Below are 13,115 nucleotides of genomic sequence, written 5' to 3' on the forward strand. Positions count from 1 at the left end.
TCCTTTCCTTACTGGGCTATTTTTCCCCGTTAAAACCCTTGGGCTTAGAGCATCCTGCTTTTCCAACTATAGTTGTAGTTTAACCAGTAATAATAATAATAATAATAATAATAATAATAATAATAATAATAATAATAATAATAATAATAATAATAAAAATAATAATAATAATAGTAATAATAATAATAATGACAATGATAATAATAATGACAATGATAATAATAATAATAATAATAATAATAATAATAATAATAATAATAATAATAATAATAATAATAATAATTTGTTTGAGACCTTGAAAAGTCAAAAAGAGGAAGGGGTGAAAGTGAGAAGTTTATAAGCAGTAAGGAGTGATTTATGTGATTTAAGGATCGTGCAAATCTGCAAAACCTTAAAGTGCAAGGTGGATTTGCTAGTACTGATAATGAAGCAGCAAGTGAATTCCCTGATGTGTTGGCTGATATTACTAGGGAAGGTAGAATTTGTGCTGAAAAAGTCTTCAATATGGTTGAGACAGGCTTATTTTGGAATCGTATGCTAAGCCATACCTACATAGCTAAGGAGAAGACTGCACCAGGGCATAAAGTTGGCAAGAAGAGATTGATCTCGCTTTTTGGAGGTACAGTAATGCTTCTAATGACTCTAAGCTGAAACCTATGCTTGAGTATCAGACTGATAATCCTAGGCCATTAAAGGGGGTTTGGAAAAGTCTGTTACCTGTCACCTGGAAGTCTAATAGGTTGCATGGGTGACTCGTGTTATTTGAGGGCTGTTTTTTTTAAACCACTTTGTGCCTGAGGTAGAATGCTAATGTGTTAAGAAGGTTCTACCTTTTAAGGTGCTATTATTGCTGGACAATGCTCCTTGTCACCCTGCCAATTTAGTTGACTTCCATCTGAATGATAAGATGGTTTAATAACCACATAACACTACTTCTCTGTTACAGCCTATGGACCAAGGGATAATTGCTTCCTTCAAGGCCTACTGCCTACATAGGACAATTGCTATGGCTTCGTAAGTAACAGAGGTGAAGGACACGACCCTCTTGATGTTCCAAAAGTCCTACAATATCCAAGGTGTCATAAAATACCTTGCTAAAGCTTGATCTGAAGAGAAGCAAACAAACATGAATAGTTTCTGGAAGAAGCTTTGCCAACAGTTTGTCAACGATTTCTTTAGCTTTAAAGACAGCTGAGGCTCTTACAAAGAATGTTGTTGTGCCCTAGAAAGCAGCTGGATCTTGAGGTGGATGCTGATGATGTCACCAAGCTTCTGGAATCTCATGGAAAGGAATTGTCTGCTGAGAACCTCATTTGGCTGGAGAATCAGAGGACTACAGAGGCGGAAGATCCCAGGATCCTAGAGCCCAAGAAATGTACAGACAAGGCCTTGGCAGAAAGTTTTGCCTTGCTAGAGGGAGCAATGGCCAAGTTTGAGGAACAAAATACCAGCACAGATAGGTTTATGAAGGTTTCCAGGGGGGTTGATAGATGCTGTGAGATACTGCAAGGAGATCTTAGAAGCAGACAAACTTGAGCATGTACTTTAAAAAGGTAGAGAGGCCTGCACATGAACCTTAACCCTCTACCTTTCTAGCATCTCTTCCCGACTCTCCAGTTCCTCTTCTAGCCTCTTCCACTTTCTCCTCTCAATAAGCCTGTCTCTTCACCACTTGAAATGCCCCTTTCAATGTGCAAGCCAACCACAGGAATAAAAATGGTTATATGTACAGTATTACTTATTGTCTATTACAGTAGGTATAATACTGAATAGGTACAGGTACTTGTATGTTTAGGGTACTATTTATGAATGGTAGAGGATTGTTTTCTCTCTTTTCTAAAGTATAAATATACAGTCTGTTATATATATAAATCAAACTTCCAATGAATCCTAGGAACGGATCTCCTTCATAGCCCACGGACCTCTTGTAGAATTTTTCTAAGTTTGTTTTCTAGCCATTTTTAATAATCATTGTGAAATGGATTGACCATCGTAAATTAGTGTGAAACAGCATTGTGTGATCTTACTCTTGCATTTAATATTCAAGGATAAGGGTAAAGTCAGAACTGAGGTAAGTTGAATTGATGTACAGGAGAGTATTACTGGAAAAGAAGAATCTGGTGCTTCAAGAACACAATTCAGCCAAACCTTTGAGAATGAGATTAGGGTATTTGGAAGTCTAAGGACGACACAAAAGAAACAACAAAACCTAGTGGCATCATCTTAACTCCACCAAACACATAGTATAATGGGTAACTTCATTAAAAATAATTATCTTAATAAATATTGGTATATTTTATGTAAAACTGTCAGCATATGGTACTTACGACTATTAGTCATGTTTGATAAGTCCTCTTTATCCACACCCTTTTGGCATTTAATCTTCATGTTACTTGAACATCTGGAACAGGAAATATAACATAGAATATTACAATACCACCAGAAATGAAAAGTGAATACTGCTTATTTACTAATATCTCTCTTATCTCAACTTATAAAAATAGAAGTAAACCATAACTATAGTTAATTTGAAGAAATGGAACTTATGGATAGAGAAATAGACAGATTACTGAAATACAAAGTGCTCTTATATCTCTAAGAGTGATTGGGTGTAGTTACTTAGAATATTCTAAGGCCGATTTATGCTCAAGGAGTACCAAAGTGGCCAGGTTACAGATGAGAGATGTGGACCCACAGGCAGTTGTGGGGAAGGGAAGGAAAAGGCTAGAAGCATTTACTTTACCACAATAATTCATATAATTCATGCTTCTTTCATGCCTAAAAAAAAACAAATGTATAAAAATAACTGGCATATTAAATGAATAGCATGTTAAATAACTAGCATACTAAATAATGCAAACTCTTGCACATCAATATGAATTTATGACAACAATAAACAATAAAACACAAGCAGCAACTCCATTCTCCTCTTTTCAATCTACCAAATGCACAGGGATGCCAAACCCTTCTCCCTGGCTACCCCATAAAGCCAGGGGCCAGTTTCTATCAACCACTAGCTTTAACTTCATTCAAAAATGACAAACTTATAACAGAGTTTGTATTTTTCCTAACATACAAACCCGAATTCTTTACTATAGGAGATATTCTAGAGCGAGCTGGAAAATACGGCAGAAAACTTCAACAAGGTCGTTAACGACCGGGCCGGTAGTTATCCCCCTGTTGGGGGTGGGGGACTGCCGGCCGGTAGCTACTGAGTACCTTCAATCGGATTCTAGCTAGGACTATATTAGGGGGCGGTGACGGAGGGAAGATTTGAGTAAAGAATTCGCGTTTGTATGTTAGGAAAAATACAAACTCTGTTATAAGTTTGTCATTTGTTCCTACACTAAATACAAACCCTCATTCTTTACTATAGGAGACTTAGTCTTGAGGTCAGGGTGGACGAAGGGGTTCTCTATACCTAGAGAAGATAGTCCTCAGACTAGACTCTATTAATGAACAATCTCCCACTAACTTTCTTTGTAGATCCCCAAATCCAGCATGACTGAAGGTTTGTAAATACGTAGAAACCAAAGTTTCAGCATGAAGAGGGTCGGGAGCAATACCAGGACCCTTTCATACAAAGGGTTTCCCTGACCTTGAAAATGGGAACCCTCGTGACTACGAGTATAACTTATACCCTGTGATAGGAATCAGATGAGTATCATACCCTATTTCCATTGATGAGTCCAGCCGAAACTGTTCACAGACTAGGCTACCCAGATGGGAGGAAGAAAAAAGAGCAGATCATAGATGGATGTTCTTCTGAAACCTAGTGTAACTCAGAATCCTCGATCAATGGCTACTGTCCCCTGAAAGGGCGTAAAGGTAGTTACAGCACCTGCTGACCTGCCACAATAGGTCCTATAGAAAAGGAGTTTAGAGACATATGTGTCACATCTGATAAATAGTTGGTGGTGAATGTAGATTGGCGCTTCCAGACTCCTGCTCTTAAGACTTAGGAGACTGAGAAATTCTTCTTAAATGCCAGCGAGGCAGCTACTCCCCTAACTTGATGGGCTTTGGGTTGAGCTGCCTCAGGGTCTCCGTGAATGGCTCTCGCAATAACTTTCTTGAGCCAGAAAGAGATGGTGTTGCGAGAGATTCTCCTCTTAACCTTGTTGGTACTGAGGAAGAGATGACGGAGGCGTGGTCTGAAAGGTCTGGTGCGCTTCAGGTATTTCCTTAGCGCCCTGACCGGGCACAGTAGCGATTGGTCAGTATCCTGAGTTGCCCTATTGAGGCTGGAAAATTGAAATTCTCTAAACCTCTCATTGGCAGATGAAGAATTCTGGGTTTTGGCCACAAAACTTGGCACGAAGTTGAGAGAGCCTTCCCCCCATCATATAGTATGGGTGACTTCGTAGGATAGACTGTGAAGCTCACTAACCCTTTTTGCCGAGGCCAGAGCTACTAGGAAGACGGTCTTAAGGGTGAGGAAGAAATCAGATGCCTTATTTAAGGGCTCATATGGAGGCCCCTTTAAGGACACGTCCCAATGTGGTGGTCTAATCTCCACTGGGGGGCAAGATCTCTCAAAACCTCAAATCAACGAGGTGATATCTTCTGAGGTGGAAAGGTCAACTCCTCTCAGTCTGCAGATGAGGCATAAGGCTCAACGATAGCCCTTAATTCCCGAGACTGAAAGGAGTTTCTCCTCCCTGAGGTAAACTAGAAAGTCTGCCACTAAAGGAATAGAGGGATCAAGTGGGGACACACCTCGCCTTCTACACCAAGCTGCAAACACACTCCATTTTGCTTGGTAGAGGTTTGTGGAAGATTGGCGCAGGTGCCTGGACATGTGTTCAGCCACCTTTCCTGAAAAGCCTCTGCTTCTGAGGAGAGACTGGACAGCCTCCAGGCATGAAGTTTCAGGAAGTGGATTCTCCCGTGGGGGATACCACTGTGTGGCTGCGTCAACAGACGGGGTTCTGGAGGCAGGAACCTCGGCACTTGAACCAGCAGGGAAAGGAGATCTTCGTACCACTCTCTGCTTGGCCAAGCCGGAGCTATTAGAGTTAGCTTGCAGTCCTGAGAGATCCTGATTTTGTTGATCACCTTTCTGAGCAGGCAAAAGGGAGGGAAGGCATAAGCGTCCAAGTTGTCCCAGGAGTGTTGGAGGGCGTCCTGGATCGCTGCCTGATGGTCCAGAACTGGGGACCCGTAGCGGGGAAGCTTCGCATTCAGAGAGGTGGCGAAGAGATCTATTGTGGGTAAACCCCACAAAGCTATTACTGTCTTCGCTACTCGAGGATCCAAAGACCATTCTCCACTCAGCACTTGGTGATGCCAGCTCAGCTAATCTGCCACGATGTTTCTCCGGCCCGGAATAAACCTAGCTGAAAGAGAAATGTTGTGGCTTTCTGCCCACTGGCAGATCTGGACTGCTAACAGACAGAGGTCTCTTGCCAGAGTACCCCCTTGTTTGTTGATGAACGAGACGGCTGTGGAGTTGTCGCTCATCAGAACCACCTCTCGTTCGTGTACATCTTCTATAAAGAATTTTAGGCCTTTCCAGGCAGCTAATAATTCTAGGTGGTTCATATGGGGAGACTTCTCTATCGGAGACCAAACTCCTGATGCTAATTTGGGGCCTAGGTGGGAACCCCATCCCCGTAGCGACGCGTCCGAAAAGTTTTAACTTCGGACTCGGGTTTTGGAAGGGAATGCCCTTTTGGGTGTTCTCTCTGGTCGACCACCAATGAAGATCTTGTAGCACCAGACTTGGGACCTCCACTGCCAAGAATGGGGAATCTGACTTTTGAGACCAATGGGTCTTCAGATGCTATTGGAGACTTCTGATTCTCGACCTCCCGCCTGGAACTAGTTTCTCCAGAGAGGCAAGATGGCCCAAAAGACACTGCCACGACTTGGCTGAAGGAGGTAGTGGAGACAAGAGATGGGTGATGGACTGATCCAGTCTCCGAAGCCTGTCTTCCGACAGAAACACACTTCCTGCCTGGGTGTTGATGGACATACCCAGATAGTTCAAGACTTGGGTCGGAGTTAAGCAAGACTTCTCTGCGTTTACAAGGAGATCTGCAAAGACTCAGAAGTTTTCTCAGATGATCCAGAGCTAGCTCCTTGGACGAGGCCAGGAGTAGCCCATCGTCCAGATATGTTAGCAGACGAATTCCATGTTTGTGCACCCACGAAGATATGAGTTCGAAGATCTTCGTAAAGACATGTGGGGCGGTCGAGAGGCCGAAGCACAGGACTTTGAACTCAAAGATTCGACCCTGGGCCAGGAAGTGTAGGAATTTCCGAGATGTGAGATGGATTGGCATTTGGAAATAAGCATCTCTCAAGTCTATAGATGCCATGAAGTCTCCTGGGTGTACTGCTTGGGTGACGGAAGCAGCTGTGTCCATTTTGAATGGAGTCTGCTTCATGAACTGGTTCAGAGTCGAAAGATCTATTACTGGTCTCCAACCTCCCGAGGCTTTCTCTACCAGAAAGAGGCGACTGAAAAACCCCGAGGAAGAGTCGGAGACCTCTTGAATGGCGTTTTTTAGAAGCATGCTCTGTATCTCCCAAGCTAGGGCTTGCTGTTTCCAGGGATCCCGAGGGACCTGGGAGGACGAAATGGGAGGAGGAATTAGAGGAGGAGGAGAGTCTATAAAGGGAATGCGGTATCCCCAACGAAGCACCTTTATGGTCCATTGCATGGCCCCCATAGCTTTCCAACTCCTCAAACTACCCTGCAGGCACCCCCTACGCATTGCGAGGGGGGAGTCGAGACCCTATTTGTGTCTAGGGTTCCTCCCTCTGCCTTTAGCCTTAGGAGGAGCCGACATTCCTCTGCCCATAGGTTTGGGTGTAAAAGAGGGGCGGCTGGGGTTCTTGGCTGATGCGGTTGTTGCCTTGGGTTGTGGAGTTGGCTGCTGTTGCATTGGACGAAAGGAAGCAGCCTTTTGCATTGCAGTGTCCTGCGTCTCCTTCCTCCAAGTCTCTAAGGTGGAGGAGACTGCTTGTCTAGAGAGGAGGAGAGATTGTAGGAGATCAAAGTTCCTCAAATCAGATTTCTCAAATTTTCCGATGCTCCTATGCAGTCTGGAGACTAACGATTCCCTCCTTTTGAGAATCCAGTTGCCCCACATCGTTGCAACCGTAGCAGTTAGAAATTCCATTGTCTTGACCCCAGCAGCCAGGGCTTCCTGCAGACTGCATGGAATTTTGGTTTGAAAGGTCCTCGTGACTTGCAAAGTAGCCCACTGTGCCAGACCATGTGTCAAACCAGGATAGTGCCTCTAGAAGAGACATTGACGCTGCTTCCATTGTCGATGCTTCTGCTGCGGTAAAGGAGACTGGAAGGGAAGAAAGTCTCTCTACCGAGCAGCCAGGTGTAAGCCTTGCTGTGAGGGGATCAAGTGTCAGAGGCGAAGGGTTGGCGTCTCTGACCTTGTAAAAGCGCCTTTGCCTCGAAAAAGGAAACTGCAGCATTTTATGGGATCCTTGAGACTTCAAGGAATTTGTTTCCCCCAAGACCGCCTGCGAGACCTTCCTCAGATGGCCAGCAGTGTGAATAGACCAGGGAAGTTTGATTCTGGTCTTAGGGTTAGGTGGAGGACGACATAGTCTGTCTAAAGCTGAAGCGTCGGTATGACGAGGCGACAGGTGTAAATCTCCGAGACCTGAGATATTAAACATCGTTCTTAGAGCCCTCAGATCGGCGGACTCTAAGTCTTTTAATAGTAGTTCCTCCGAGGAATCCTCAGGTCGCGCTAATTCCTCGTGAGGGAGGGCGGTAGAAGCCCGAATGTCTGAAGTTAACGGCGAGGTAACATACTCCCTTGCCGACAATCCAGAGGAAGGCTGAGCGCTGGTTGATGGCACCGCGCGCGCAAGATCCTGCCTGGAAGTTGAAGGTTTAGGCAAAGGTAACCGAATTAACGGTACTGTCTCAATAAGAGAATGCGTTGATCGGCGTCCTGGCTTTTCACCTCTGTTCTCAGCCAAAGAGGAGAAGGGCTGAACCCCTGCGTCTTCTTCTGAAGTTCTTGCGAAGCCCATATTTCGTAATTCATTACAAAGTACGGGAATGGGTGCTGTTCTGTCTGAAACGCGAGGGCGCGGAGAATGACCTCGCGCGGATATGTCCGGAGACTTGCGCGCTCGGAAGTTTGACATACAGGAGCGCTCTCTCTCTGATAATACTAAGCGACGGCAGGAAGAAGTGTTCTCTCTCGCCTTCCCAGCGCGAGCTGAGCTCCTCGCGAAGAAATGTGAAGGAGAGGAATCGCGCTCAGAGTGTTCTCTTCCCTTGGTTGCGCTCTGGGGACGATCAGATTTAACCTCGCCCCAACGGGAGCGCTTATTGCGATTGAGAGAACTCTTTCGTGAAGAAGAGCGAGAACGTCTCGTAGAGCTCTTCTTATAGCGCCTAGATGATTCCCCGCGAGAGGAAGACGATCGCGAAGCCGAACGATATCGCGAGGAAGTATTCCTCTTATGTTTGTGACGAGAGCGCTTATCGTGTATCGGCGAGACAATTCGTGAAGAGATAGAAAGCGAGGAAGAACGATAACGATGACGCTTCTTCCTAGGTCGCCTCTCTCTCCGACGAGAACGTCTTGGCGAAGGAGAGCGAGCTCTCCTTTTCCTCTTCTCTCTCTTTCTCCTATTCTCTAAGGAGGACGAATACGACGAGGAGGAGGAGGAGAAAGAAGAGGAGGAATCACGATGATCACGCTTGCGACGTTATTTCGTCGTAATGCAAGCAAGGAGTGACGTAGGCTCCGCAGGAGCTGACGTTATTACCTCTGCTGACACTTCAGCGGCCGCCGATTGAGCTGACGGGATATTTGCGAGGTCCGGAACTCCCGAGGGTTCCAAAGCAGAAGGGACCTGAGGTAAAACTGTGCCTGCGAGGAACTGGTTCCACACCTCCACCAAAGGAGAACCAGGAAGTCCAAGGGCAGGCCATACCGCTCGCACGTTATCTGGAATAGAAGCAGTAATAGAATTATTTCCGATGATGGACGAAACTATCCCACTGGGGGGGGGGGGGTTCAGCTTGATTCGCCTGCCCCGGGGGAATGGGTGTTAAGTCAATGGTGCCGCTCTTCCTTGACTTCCCCCCGGAGGAAGGAGGCAAGGTAGAGTCTGAAGGAAGAGATCGAGGGGCAGAAGAAGAGGCCCGAGACTCCTTACCTTTCGACGGTGAACCTGGAGGTAACGAATCCTTCTTGGATTTCTTCTTCTTCCTCTTCATGAACTTATCCCACTGCGTGGGCAAACATTCCTTACATACTTGGCAGGGGGAGCCTTCAGTACACGTATGACCTCTGCATGAAGGGGATAGGGAATGAGGATCCACCTCCGGTGGTGACATAAATGTGCCACAAGATTTTGGAAGAATCCCGGGACACTTTCTCAAATTAGAGGACATCACATCTAATCAAAGAGAAAAAAGAAAAAAATAATGAAAAAAACACACTTAAAAGAAAGGCTAGTCTGCCAGTCAAACAAAAGCGGGAGCAGCGGTGTTACCACTGCGACGGCTAGAATTTGATTGAAGGTACTCAGTAGCTACCGGCCGGCAGTCCCCCACCCCCAACAGGGGTATAACTACCGGCCCGGTCGTTATCGACCTTGTTAAGCTTTTCTGCCATATTTTCCAGCTCGCGCTAGAATATCTCCTATAGTAAAGAATTCGGGTTTGTATTTAGTGTAGGAACAAATACTAAATGACTCCTGGATAACATCTACATTTATTATAACCAACTCTTATTAGAATTTGACAAATCCATAACTATATAAATTAAAAATGATAAATTTGGAAATAATTTTTATTTTTACTATTTATACAAACCTTGGGCTGTTTACAACGGATATTATTTCGGCGATAGATGAAAACTAACCAAAAGACTTTTTAGCGAGGTATAAAAAACGTTAGAAAGCGGGGGTATACCTACGACCCTGCTCACACTCACACCAGTAACATGATGTCACTTTTTTATTACAGACAGGACTTAAGAGGGGAATAGCTGATAGAAGGACAGGTCTAAGTAAATAGCTCAAGGTTTATATAGTTAGGAAAAATTTAAATTATTTCCAAATTTGTCATTTGTTTTAGCACTATATACAAACCCTTTTGCTCTTTACAGTGGAGACACCATTAAAGTGGGTGGAGGTCCCTCAGCTAACTGGCTGGTGGTTGCTGCCTCAGGATGCGACTCTGTGCTTCACATGACCTTGATAAAACCATCCTATCACCTCGCTAACTCCCCAAGTGTGAAAGATAACGGACTGAGCAATCTTGTGCGATAGTACATGAACTAAGCATTGTGACTTGGCCGGGTAAAAATAAACTTGAAGCTAAACTTCACACTTCACACTTAATCTAGACCTTGCCCGACCCCACCTCGCTTGGAGTTTGGGATCATAACAAATATATATACAGTACTGTGCACATATATCAGGTTACATAAGGGACTATGGTACCCACCTGCAGTCAAGAGGTCTGCTTGCAGAGTTCCTCAGATGCTAAAATCCCAAGAGAAGGGAGAATGAAGAACGAAGATGCCAGTCACTAGCACATTCATTCTAGTCTTACTTCCAGGTAACATCTGTCCTCCAGAGACTGCTACTTGTCCTACAAGGAAACTGAGGTGTTTCCGACCATGTTTTTTATGCAGCCACCACCGGACCTATAGAAAAGGTGTTCAGATTCCTGTGGGTTATGTCTTGCAGGTAGTGGGGAATGCAGTTGGACGTTTCCACACACCAGCTTGTAACACCTGCATCACTGAATAGTTCTTTTTGAATGCCAGAGATTTGCTAATCCCCTTGGTGTCATGAGCTCTGGGTCTGCAGCCAAGAGGAGGGGAATCTGTCTCAAGGGCTCATTCAATCACCTGCCTCATCAAGGCCAAGGATGTGTTCTTGGTGATCCTCTGGTTGACCCTGCTTGTACTGACAAACAGTTTATTCATGTGTAGGCAAGCTCTTGCGGTTCACTTAAGATACTTCCTCAGCACCCTCAAAAGGCATTGTGACAGTTGATCCGGATTTTCAGTTACAGAACGTACACTCTCAATTCAGAGGGCCTAAATCTAGGATTCACTACAGCTGGATTTTGAGTCTTTGCTACAAACTCAAAAACGAAGTTGAGTCACTTGCCTCAATTCTCTTAAAAGGGAAACGTTGTAGGACAGACCATGTAACTCGCTGACTCTCTTGGCAGATGACAGGGCTAACAGAAAGACCGTCTTCTGTGTCAAGTCTCGATCTGATGACTGACGAATAGGTTTATAGGGGGCTTCTTTCAGGGCTCGTAGTACATAAACTATGTTCCAAGGAAGAGGTCTGACTTCAGAATGAGGGCAAGTGCCCTCAAAACTTCATATGAGGAGAGAGAATTCGATCGAGGAGGAAATGTTAACTACACTCAATCTAAACGTGAGACTCATGGCTATGAGTGGTAGTCTTTCGCTGCCATGACTGAGAAGAGTTTTTCCTGAGGTACAAGAAAAACTCCCCTATCACAAGGATAGTGGCACAAAAGATAGACCACTTCACCTGGTAGAAGGTGAAGAACAACTCCCAGATGTATCCTGCCATTCTTCTGCAAAAAGCCTCTCGGTGAGAGGAGTTGCTGGACATCCTCCCGGAGTGAATACGTACCGATGCTACTGCCGTGGAAAATCTTCGCGTGTGGTTGTCTGAGTAGATCGGAAAGCGGAGTGAAGGATGGAAATCCCTGTTCTCTGTGGGGAAAGTGCCATCCTGGTTTGATGCCTTGGTGAAAGGCAGTAAGACAGGCAGTCGCAGTTACAGGTCCAGCAGCTAGTACAGCTCCTCCCACGAGCATAGTTCCTCCATCTAAGGTGACAATAGCTTCTACTCCTTAGACCCAGCTGAAGAAGACGGTTGCCTCCACCTATTGACCCTAGGTGGAGGCCTGCCACCTTCAGGGCCCCAAACCCTCAGATGGTCGCCTCTCCCAACAGGAGGGTGCGTGGGGCTGGGGGATTTTCTACTAACATAATGCAAGACTTCCCACAGCTTCAATTAACTCCAGTTATGATGACCAAGCAGAAGAGGAGAATGAGAAAACCGACTACCCAGCTGGGTTATAATCTCTATCCCTGTATGAACTGGGGCTCTCTATTTCCAAGGGCGGTCTCACTTGTGGCAAGGTTCCGCCCATCTCCTATAGAGGTGGTTCCCCTGGAACTTAGACCTGTCTCCAGACCACCAGAAGAACCTGTTGCAGTACCTTCTACAAGAGACGGTCAGACATTTTCAGGACGACAGGAACTTTCCAGACCTTCACTGCTGGAGGAATTCCTGTCACCTCTGAGAGAGTCTAGATACAAAGACGGTGCCAAAGAATGCCAGGCCGAGAGCGGCTCTCCAACAAGAAAAAGCTTGTGGGATCTCCCCAACAGCAGGGACGTCTTCAAGCGATGTTCCTTCAGTTGATGACCTCGACCCCCCGCCCCAGGCTCGTATGAGTGAAAGCTCGGAGGTGGATGACGAACAGGACTTTGATGATGACTACCTCCCCAAGGCTGCCAGCCTCAGAAGTGGAGCAGGAGTTATTGTATACCTTCTGGCAGGTTCTAGCCTGCCTGAGGACCATCAATGGGTTCGCGGACCCGGACACCGGTCCCTTAGGAGGGCAAGAAAACTGTCCTTGACCTTGTTTACAGCCCCAACAACCTCCTAGGACCAGTACAGCTCTGCCCTGGTAGAAGGTGTTGACGGTGGCCAGGAAGAAGGCGTTCTCTCCAATCAGGCTCGCCCTTGAAACTCCTCCCTCCACCATTTGTACAACAGAGAAGATATGAAATCATGGGTGAGCCTCATCTGGCTTAGCTCTGGACTCCGATGTCTCTCTCTTAAGGGGAGTCTCATTAAAGAGGCTTTCTGGGCTCTTAACCTCCTTTTTGCCGACCGAGATCCTAAACATGGAGAAGGTTGCAAAGTACCCCATGCAGGCTACTTTGTGTCTAGATTTGTGGCTGGGATCCGTGGGCCCCTTGTTAGAACTGGAGATTGGTCCAAAGATTCTACAAGGAAGTCTATGGAAACCTTCCTTTTATCAGGCACCCAGACCATTGAGTTCCTCGCTCACCAGGTGGTTAACCTGTCGGCGGATAGAAAGA

The 13,115-nt window shown here is 45.7% G+C and overlaps 1 protein-coding gene and 1 long non-coding RNA gene across 5 annotated transcripts in view; one reads left to right on the forward strand and one right to left on the reverse strand.

The window, feature by feature from the left end:
• Nucleotides 1-13,115, forward strand: part of LOC137620770 (uncharacterized) — a 311,911-nt gene that overhangs the window by 165,598 nt on the left and 133,198 nt on the right. The gene's annotated exons all lie outside the window — the stretch shown is intronic.
• The window catches only part of LOC137620768 (uncharacterized), a 146,880-nt gene that overhangs the window by 57,743 nt on the left and 76,022 nt on the right, over nucleotides 1-13,115 (reverse strand). For all 4 annotated transcript variants that reach the window (XM_068351182.1, XM_068351184.1, XM_068351181.1 and 1 more), the window contains exon 4: nucleotides 2,328-2,401. In XM_068351182.1, coding sequence (XP_068207283.1) covers nucleotides 2,328-2,401 — 74 coding nt within the window. The remainder of the gene's footprint in view (nucleotides 1-2,327; nucleotides 2,402-13,115) is intronic.

The sequence above is a fragment of the Palaemon carinicauda genome, chromosome 27 (genome assembly GCF_036898095.1).
Source record: "Palaemon carinicauda isolate YSFRI2023 chromosome 27, ASM3689809v2, whole genome shotgun sequence".
NCBI classification, from domain to species: Eukaryota; Metazoa; Arthropoda; class Malacostraca; order Decapoda; family Palaemonidae; genus Palaemon; species Palaemon carinicauda.